Consider the following 9,873-nt stretch of genomic DNA (forward strand, 5'->3'; position numbering starts at 1 on the left):
TTCCTGCCTATGCAGGGGGTCAGACTCAATGATCTATTGAGGTCCCTTCCGACCCTAACATCTATGAATCCACATACAAGGTGTACCATCTTTGGCTCATTTATCATGCTTTAAATTGAACACGAGCAGGTCCTAAAAGAATCTACTTCTCAGCAGTTGGAGGAGAAGAAAGCGATCAGGAACAGTCACCAAGGGCATGTCATGCCTGACGAACCTGATTGCCTTCTATGATGAGATGACTGGCTCTGTGGATGCAGGAAAAGCATTGGGTGCGATATATCTTGACTTCAGCAAGACTTTTGATACGGTCTCTCAGCATTCTTGCAAGTCAGCTATGGAAGCAATGGGTTGGATCAGGGGACAGTCGTGGGGCTGGTTTTGTTTAATATCTTCATTAATGATCTGAAAAATGGGATAGAGTGCACCCTCAGCAAGATTGTGGATGACACCGAGCTGGAGGGAGTAGTAGAGAGGTTGGAGGGTAGGACTAGGATTCGGCGTGACCTAGATAAATTGGAGGATTGGGCCAAAAAAATCTCATGAGGTTCAACAAGGACAAGTGCAAAGTCTTGCACTTAGGATGAAAGAATCCCATGCATAACTCTAGGCTTGGGACCAACTGGCTAAGCAGCACCTCTCCAGAAAAGGATCTGGGGGTTACAGTGGACAGTAAGCTGGATGCGGGTCAGCAGTGTGCCATTGTTGCCAAGAAGGCTAACAGCATACTGGGCTGCTTTGGTAGGAGCATTGCCAGCAGATCAACAGAAGCAATTGTTACCCTCTATTCTTTAATGAGGCCACGTCTGGAGTATTGTGTCCAGTTTTGGGTCCCCCCGCTACAGAAAGGATGTGGACAAGTTGGAGAGAGTACAGCAGAGGGCAACAAAATGGTTTGGAGGCTGGGACACATGACTTATGAGGAAGAGTCTGAGAAAACTGGGCTCATTTAGTTTGGAGAAGGGAAGACTGAGGGAGGATTTGATAGCAGTCTTTAACTACCTGAAGTGGAGGTACAAAGAGGATAGAGCTAGACTCTCAGTGGTGGCAGATGACAGAACCAGGAGCAATAGTCTCAAGTTGCATCAAGGGAAGTTTAGGTTTAGGTTGGATATTAGGAAAAACTTTCTCACTAGGAGGTTGGTGAAGCACTGGAACAGGTTACCTAGAGAAGTGGTGGAATCTCCATCCTTGGAGGTTTTTAAGGCACAGCTTGACAAAGCTCTGGCTGGAATGATCTAATTGGGAATGAGCCTGTATTTTGGACTACATTTAGCTGGTTTATATGCAAGCAAAGGAGGTGCAGTAAGTACCAGGCACTGCTGCATTTGAACTCAGTAAATCAAGGGTGTCAAATGTGCCTCCAGCTCCAGGCTGATCTAGTCCACAGGGGCTCATTCCAGGCTGGATCCATGGGGCCAGCAACAATTGCTGTGGGACTGACTGGACAGCAGTGTAGGGCTATGTTCTGGCAGTACCATAAGTCCAGGGCACTGCCAGGGAGATGTCCAGGGACCCTGAATACTGTGGCAGGCCGTGCCTCCCAGCTTTTGGTATTATGCTGAACTACTACCTGGCCAGTTGGAATGGACTTATGTTTGACACCCCTTCTGTAGATGGTTGCCATCTTATATCAGTGCTCTGGTTGCCATATTGTTTTCTGTAGTGAACACGCTAAGAGGGCCATCAGTTCTTTGTTTGATAGGCAGATATGATTTAATTATTGTATTGTTATCATTGTGATATAACATCCTTATACATGGAACTAATGTAGTAAAGTATCGGAGTGCAATTTGTTGTTTGCCTTTAAGTATGTCTATGCAGCACTGCTTCCTAGAACCTAAAAATATTGGTGACTTGGTGAAGCATTTATGGAAGCCTGTATAATTTTTATTATCAGTATGTAACATATGAAACTGTATAACCTCTTTGGTCAATTCAGCTGTTTTAAAAACATAACTTGCAAGGACATGCAAGACGCATGACTCTAAAAAGTGACTAATAAAAGTTTTAATTTTTCTAAACTCCTGCATTTTTAAAGGAGACTCATTTTTGGTGTTTAATTCAAATGTTTGCTTTCATTATTGCCTGAATTCTGAATTTGTTTCTGGAAATTTAGCTAGCCAGAAATTCCCATAGTGCTTTGGGAATCATAAAATTAACATATTGTGTACTAGAAAGACCAAACTGATCGTCAAGCACTTTAAAGTTTTGGTGTTTTTCAGTGTCAAAAAAAAATCTTCCCAATTTATGATTGTAGAGAACAAAGACTATTTCAAATAGAATTGAAATTAATAATTATATTTGAATAGGAGCTTTTGGATTTAGCGCTCAGTTATGGTAAGCTGACATACTGTACACTTTTAACATACATAAGGAAATTGCACCCACAAATAAACATGACATGACCATGTTTGCTGGATCTGTCTGAGATTTATTTAGCAAGTAAGAATGTTAATTTAATGCGTACTAGCTAAGACAACTAGTTGTCTGTAGGGTCAAGGTACTGACATCAGAGGCATTTCTGAACAAAGATGTTGCAGTTGGTGGGTGGATGGCACTGCTCTCAGCTGTTGTATGAGCTTGCATAAATAGTATCATCTCAACTTTAATCTTTCGGGTGTTCAGAGGTAGTGTGCATATTTCTATTTAACCCCTGGGTATTTGCCAGCATGCATGACCCCTTAACAATTCCTGCCCCTCTGGCCATCCTTGGCACCTTGGCTCCAAACAGTCTAGGAGTAAAGTCAGTAATTTTGAAGTTTTGCATTGGGATGCATCTATCGAATAAAAATACTTTCATTTTTTCAATATGTAGTTTCTGTTGCACGTTTTTGTAGTATATGGAACATTTATGGATTTTAGTCACCTCTTCAATACAAAATATTTGCTGCTTTTGTGTGCAAAGTCAGTTGCGATAAACTAGGGAAAATAGAAACTCAGAAATAACAGCCCACAAGCAACCTTTCTGAAAAAAAGCTTACTTTGGTAAAAGTGTTTAATTTTGCAGTGTATGTGGGGAAAAGAAGAGAGTCCAGTTTAAATGTGTATTTTATGACACCGGTTGTGTTGTGTTGAGGGCAGGGATGGGGGGGGTGTTTGTTTGTTGTTTTTTGGGTTTTTTATAAAAGCTCTTTTGTATAAATTTTAATGTGTCCTGATCATTGCCTTAAGTTTTGTGAATATGAAGGTTTACTTGACTTCAGTCAGATAGGAGCTGACAGTGGCCACCTCACTATAAATGATTGTCTTCCACACTTTGTACAAACTTACTGGACTTGTAATTCTCATAGTATAGCTGGTAAGGTGCTTTCTAATGGCTCGTATGCTCATTTTTGTCTTCAAGCAATGATGCTTTCTTTTAAATCTCGCCACGGTTTCTGCTTTTTTGTGGTGATTCTAGGGGGCTTTTTGAGAGGTGGGGTGGTTTTTGTTTGTTTGTTTATAAGCTTTGTGTTTGGGGTGACTCTTAATCATGATTAGACACTAATATGGTAAATGTAGCAAATGGAATGGAGTGCCCTAATAAACTTCAAATTATTTGAACATTTAAGACCAATGGAGGATGCTGGAAGCAGAATATTCCCTATTAGTAATAAATGTAAAACCCCAGACACAGGGAGAGGAAATAAATAATATGGCTAGTGAAATAGTTTATGGTTTCCATGTAAATCTGTAGGTAGAGCAAATGCATTCTCATGTTGTTACATTCTACTAAAGTTAATTTTTCATGTTGCCCAAATACCAAAATCCTTTAGATAAGGGGAGATGTTTTGCCCAATAAATGGACTCTAATGTGCTTCATGATCTGAGGAAAGGTGGTGAGCCACTGTTCTAGTTTGACTACTTTTTCAGCCATCTTCTAAGGATATTTTAATAAAGTAATTTAAAATATAATTAAACATCATTATTTTATTGAACATCTTTGTTCTTCCTTTTATTTTTTTATAGCAAACTTTGGCCTGTTCTATTTTAACGGCATTGTTGAGTGAGTTTTCAAGTTCAAGTAAAACCAGCAACATTGGATTAAGCATGGAGTTCCATGGTAACTGTAAACGTATATTTCAGGTAAAAAAAAAAATTAATGTGTATTAATGCAGACTATTTAGCTTTATTAAAATAGTTCTCATGTACCAACTATGTATTCAATCAAAATTTATGCATAAGAACTCTGTTATAACCCATATATTAATTCCTTATTTTAGTAAACATCTTGGCAGTTTTAAAAAAATATTTGCTTCAGGACCATGAAACATTTTTAAAACTCTTTATGAACCTCAATCTCTGGATCTTTATACAGTAGTAGTACTCTTAATCCCCTGCAGATAAAACTAATGCTCTGTGGAACAATGATAGACTTAAATATAGCTTTGGTTTAAAGCCAAGGAGTGCCATGTATTTAAAAATATTATTGCAGATGGTGTGGTCTGGTTGTCTCAGATGTATTGTTTGGCTATGGAGAAATGTTTTTGTGAAGGATTTGCTTTAAGTTCTTTGATTGCTGTGAAATTGGCACAAAAACGTTGATAAGCTAAGACCAAGTCCCCGTCTCTTAATTTTTAGAGGTATTTTTATGTTTTTCTCTTAATTACTGTTCATGAAAAATCAGGCTTAAACTTTTTAAATCCTGTTTTATAGACTAGGGAAAAAAGTAGGGTCTTTCATAATATTTCATGTATTTTAATGAATAAATAGACTTTCTAAAGAGAAGAATTTTCCTTCTTCTCTCTAACCTTTTCTGATCAAGAATCTAGTACGTGATTTGAGAGAATCCATTTAATCACATACGTTTGTTGTGATTGTAGGAGGATGATCTCCGGCAGATCTTCATGCTTACAGTAGAGGTACTTCAGGAATTCAGCAGACGTGAAAACCTCAATGCTCAGATGTCTTCGGTGTTTCAGCGTTATCTTGCACTAGCCAATCAGGTCTTAAGTTGGAACTTTCTTCCTCCAAATTATATCCTTTGTAGTATCTGAACTTTACTTCAGATGAGTCAATTCACCTGGATCCTTTGAAAAATATAAAACCTTTAGTTCTTAGTGGGGATAGTTTGTAACTTGTTGCAATGTGCTTTGCTGGTCACAGTACTTCTTACCTTTTCAAGTTGCTGTTGATTTACATTGAAGCTGTAAGCATTTCTACTGAGGGAAAAATTGTCTCAGCAGAGCAACAGCAAGTTATATGGTATATGTCTGGATGGTGCAAAGCAGGGGGGGAAGCTTTAATGCAAGACCAAACAGAACCAGCAGAGAGTGGTTCAGAGTTTTTTCTTACTTTGCTTGTAGAACTTAACTGTGGGTTTGCTATCACTTGGCTTCTCTTCACTGAGAAGAGGCAAGGTTGAAAAAACACCTTCCAGGAACTAGTCTTTCATTTGACTTCTCTGGGAACTGAGAGAGACCTACCTATACTACTGCTTCCTTAGGCAGGGATCCCAGAATGAAAGGAGTTTGCCAGTAGGAAGGAGAAGACTGCAGGTGGCACACCTCTTCTTCCTGCTAACCTACAGTTTCCTTAATGCCCCTTTTTCCCTCTTTCTCTCTGCCCTTCATTCCTTTTTGTGAAGTGTTGATTTCTGTGAACCTAAAGAACTGGAAAGAGATTGAAAAGAGTAGAGGAAAAAGGAAGGAATATAATACATAGACATAAAAAGTAAGAGTCTTGGAGGAAGAGAGAAGGAATGAGAGAAGACAGGTAAAGATGTATCAAAATATCCAGTGCAAAAAATGGACTAGAAAAAGTAAAGGAGTAAATCAGTGCAGACCTGTTGTACTAGATTTTGCATTTATCCAACAGAGTTAAGTGCCAGTGCTACAATTAAACATTTTAATGTTATATTGGATTAAGCAAAGGATGGAAGAGATTCATTTTCCTCAAGAGGTGGTGTCAGCGAATGCTGAGCACTGCTTATGAACAAGGGACATAAAGTTAGCTTTTTTTAATTGGTTTTTAATTTAATTTTATCACTGGTACACACTCAGAAAACTTAAATGTAAATTCTGGATTATGTACAGGGACTTTATATCACTTCCAGACATACCCTAGTAGTGGGCGATCACACTAGTAGTGGGCGATTATCTGGGCTGTTTTTGGTGCGTTTCCACTTACTGCGCAACAGGTACCAAAAGTGAGATTTACATGCTTGAAAACTGACATTCTTCACGTCTAGAAGGCAAGGTGTACATATTTTTACTTATTTTTAGGGAAAGGACTTAAAAGTGAAACCTCCTTGTGCTATCCATTTGAAATGCATTACATTAAATTAAGACTAGGATAAAAGGCCATATTACTCAATCATCTCATCCAAAGTAAGTGAAGTTATTTCAGATCTGAATTTGGTTCATGTTCTTTGAAGATGAATGCCAGTGGTCAATGGGATGGATGTGCTGCTGATCATGTGCAAACAAGAATTTGAATTTGCAGAATGTTGGAGTACCTTTTGCAGTTGCCTGTTTTAATCTGATCAGTGTCCACTCTAAGTAGAAATGTACTTGTGCGGGAAGAGGTGGTTTCTACTGATTTGGCTCTACTTCTGCAGAAACCGTAACGAGGACACATTGTGCCATGGTTTGGAACTGTGGTAAGTTGTAGCAGTGTAAGCTACACATACGTTAGGAGTTTGCAGTGATGCAGCTAAATTGATGAAAAGAAAATATGAGAAACTGAATTGGAGTCCTATCTTCTGTTTAATAGATTTTAGGGTCGGAAGGGAGCTGTTAGATCATCAAGTCTGACCCCCTGTCCCAAGCAGAAAAGAGTGCTGGGGCCAGATGACCTCAGCCAGGTGTTTGTCCAATCTCTTCTTAAATACTTCCAATGGAGAAGATACCACCACTTCCTTTGGAAGCGTATTCCATATTTTGGCAACCTTCACTGTAAAGAATTTTTTCTTGATGTCCAATCTAAATTTGCTCTCCTTCAGTTTGTGGCCATTGTTTCTAGTTACCCTGATGGACGCCCTGGTAAACATCTTATCCCCTATTTCCTGTTGCCCCCCCGATGAGTTTGTAGACAGCCACAAGATCACCTCTCAGCCCTCTGTTGCGGAGGCTGAAAGAGATTCAGGTCCCTCAATTGGTCCATATAGGGTTTTTCTTGTAGGCCTTTAACCAGACTCTGAACCCTTTCCAGGTTCTCTGCATTCCTCTTAAGTGTGGTGCCGGTACACCAGTACTCCAGCTGCGGCCTGACCAATGCCGCATAGAGAGGAAGTATCGCCTCCCTAGACATGTTTGTGATGCACCTACTGATGCAAGAAAGAGTCTGGTTAGCTTTACTTATTACCTCATCACACTGGTGACTCATGGTCATTTTGGAATCGACTACGACTCTGAGATCCCTTTCCGCAGTTGTGCTACTTAGAATGGTACCTCCCAGGTTATAGGAGTGTTGATGATTCTTCCTCCCCAGGTGCAACACATGTACTTATCTTTGTTAAACTGCATCCTATTCTGTTCTGCCCACTTCCCCAGCCTGCCCAAATCTGCCTGGATTCACTCCCTGCCCTGTAATTTGCTTACCTCATCCCATAGTTTGGTGTCATCAGCAAACTTGGACAGGGTGCTTTTTATTCCCTCATCCAAGTCACTAATGAAGATATTGAACAGTACCAGTCCCAGGACAGAGCCTTGGGGGGGACTCCACTCCCCACATTTCTCCAAGTAGAAACTGACCCATCCACCACCACTCTGGGTGTATCCCATAAGCCAATGTTCCACCCACCAGACTGTGTAATAATTTACATTGCAACTGTTTAGTTTATTTATAAGAATTGGGTGCGACACTGTGTCAAAAGCCTTTTAAAAATCTAAGTAAATAACATCTACTTCTGTCCCTTCATCCAAGCATTTTGTGACCTGGTTGTAAAAAGAAACCAGGTTAGTCAGGCAGGATCTGCCTTCTATGAACCCATGCTGGTTGCCCCTTAACATTATTGTACCCACTATTCCCCTACAAATGTCATCCCTAACAATTTTCTCAAAGGTCTTGCCAAGGATAGAGGTGAGGCTAACTGGCCTATAGTTACCTGGTTTCTCTTTCCTCCCCTTCTTGAAAATAGGGACCACATTGGCCCTTTTCCAGGCCTCTGGAAACTGTCCTGAGCACCGTGAGTGCACAGTCACGCCAGTGGTTCCACTGTGACTCCAGCTAATTCCCTAAGTACCTTAGGATGAGGATCATCAGGGCCTGTTGACTTAAATACATCCAACCCCTCCTAGTGCCCCATTACTAGGTCAGCACTAATGGTGGGTTGGTATCTACCTCGCGCTAACCTAAAGTCCCATAGGGATGCATGCTTGTATCTGTGTTCAGAAACACAAATGCAAAGAAATCATTTAGGAGCTCCACTTTGGGCATCCTATCTGTTACCAGTTGCCGTAGTCCATCATGAAGGAGCCCTGCTCTTTCTTTTTGCTTCCTATGTATTTAAAGAATTACTTTTTGTTATCCTTAACTTTTGCTGCCAGCCTAAGCTCTGTTTCCGCTTTGGCCCTCCTCACTGCTTCCCTGCAAGCTCGAGCCAAGCAGGTATACTCCTCCTTGGTGGCTGCCCCTCCCCCCACAGCCTGTAGGCCTCTCTTTTCCCCTCCAGGCTGTCCTGGATTTCCCTGCTCAACCAAGAGGATTTTTTTGCTCTTTTGCCCCCCTGTATGTATACTGGGATGTTCCCTTTCTGTGCCTGCAGGATCAGTCCCTTGAGAAACGCGCACCTTCCTGGACTCCCATCTCTCCAATGCTTTTGCCCGTCAGTCCCTCCCTAACTAATCTCCTGAACTTGTTGAAGTTGGCCTCCCTGAAGTCTGGCACTTTAGCCCTACTAGTTATCTTTCCCACCTTTCACCAGATAGGGAACTCTTTGAATAGGTGGTCACTATCCCCTAGGTTACCTCGTACCTGCAGGTCCTCCACCAAGTCATCCCCTGTGGCCAGCACTAAGTCTAGTAAGGCATTTCTCCTAGTGGGAACATTTAACTCCTGTGTTAGGTAGAGGTCCTGTAAGCAGGTTAGAAACTTGCATGAACAGGCAGACCTGGCTGCCTGTTCCTCCCAGCAGATGTCTGGGAAGTTTAGGTCGCCCATGACAACCAGCTCCTTTGAGCGCACTGCCTCCGAGAGCTGTCTTGAGAATTCTAGGTCTAACTCTTCTCTCTGGTGTGGGGGTCTGTAATAGAGCCCCCCACCAAGTCCCTGTCTCCCTGACCCCCCTGTAATCTGACCCATAGTACCTCAATTTGCCCTTCTTCTATAGGCCCAGCTTAACTACAGAAGATGTAGTTCTTTGCCTCAGTGTTCCTAAGTGAGGGGCATGACAAGTCTCTCACTGGGGTTGTAGAGAGGCAGCAGCAAGGCGCCAGACTACCATGTGTAGACCCTGAGATGGTGCAGAGTCATTTGGAAGAACTGGATGCCTTTAAGTCGGCAGGCCCGGATGAGCTCCATCCGAGGGTGCTGAAGGCACTGGCTGACATCATTGCAGAGCCACTGGCGGGAATATTTGAAAGCTCGTGGCGCACGGGCCAAGTCCCAGAGGACTGGAAAAGGGCCAACGTGGTCCCCATTTTCAAAAAGGGGAGGAAGGAGGACCTGGGCAACTATAGGCCAGTCAGTCTCACCTCCATCCTTGGCAAAGTCTTTGAAAAAATTATCAAGGCTCACATTTGTGAGAGCCCGGCAGGACAAATTATGCTGAGGGGAAACCAGCACGGGTTCGTAGCACGTAGATCGTGCCTGACCAATCTAGTTTCTTTTTATGACCAGGTTACGAAACGCCTGGACACAGGAGGAGGGGTGGATGTCGTATACTTAGACTTCAGGAAGGCCTTCGATACGGTATCCCACCCCATACTGGTGAACAAGTTAAGAGACTGTGAC

The 9,873-nt window shown here is 41.9% G+C and overlaps 1 protein-coding gene across 6 annotated transcripts in view; it reads left to right on the forward strand.

Annotated features, from left to right (window-relative positions):
- The window catches only part of XPO4 (exportin 4), a 130,889-nt gene that overhangs the window by 60,454 nt on the left and 60,562 nt on the right, over positions 1-9,873 (forward strand). For 4 of the 6 annotated variants that reach the window (XR_003092584.1, XM_006017628.3, XM_025196629.1 and 1 more), the window contains 2 exons: positions 3,949-4,065; positions 4,803-4,956. The exons of 1 other annotated variant lie outside the window; for it this stretch is intronic. Coding sequence is in view for 4 of the 5 variants with exons in the window: in XM_006017628.3 (XP_006017690.1) it covers positions 3,949-4,065; positions 4,803-4,956 (271 nt within the window). In the remaining variant the exon portion in view is untranslated. The remainder of the gene's footprint in view (positions 1-3,948; positions 4,066-4,802; positions 4,957-9,873) is intronic. One more of the 6 variants, XM_025196630.1, reaches the window with a different exon arrangement.

This window comes from Alligator sinensis, unplaced genomic scaffold, assembly GCF_000455745.1.
Source record: "Alligator sinensis unplaced genomic scaffold, ASM45574v1 scaffold777_1, whole genome shotgun sequence".
Lineage (NCBI taxonomy): Eukaryota > Metazoa > Chordata > Crocodylia > Alligatoridae > Alligator > Alligator sinensis.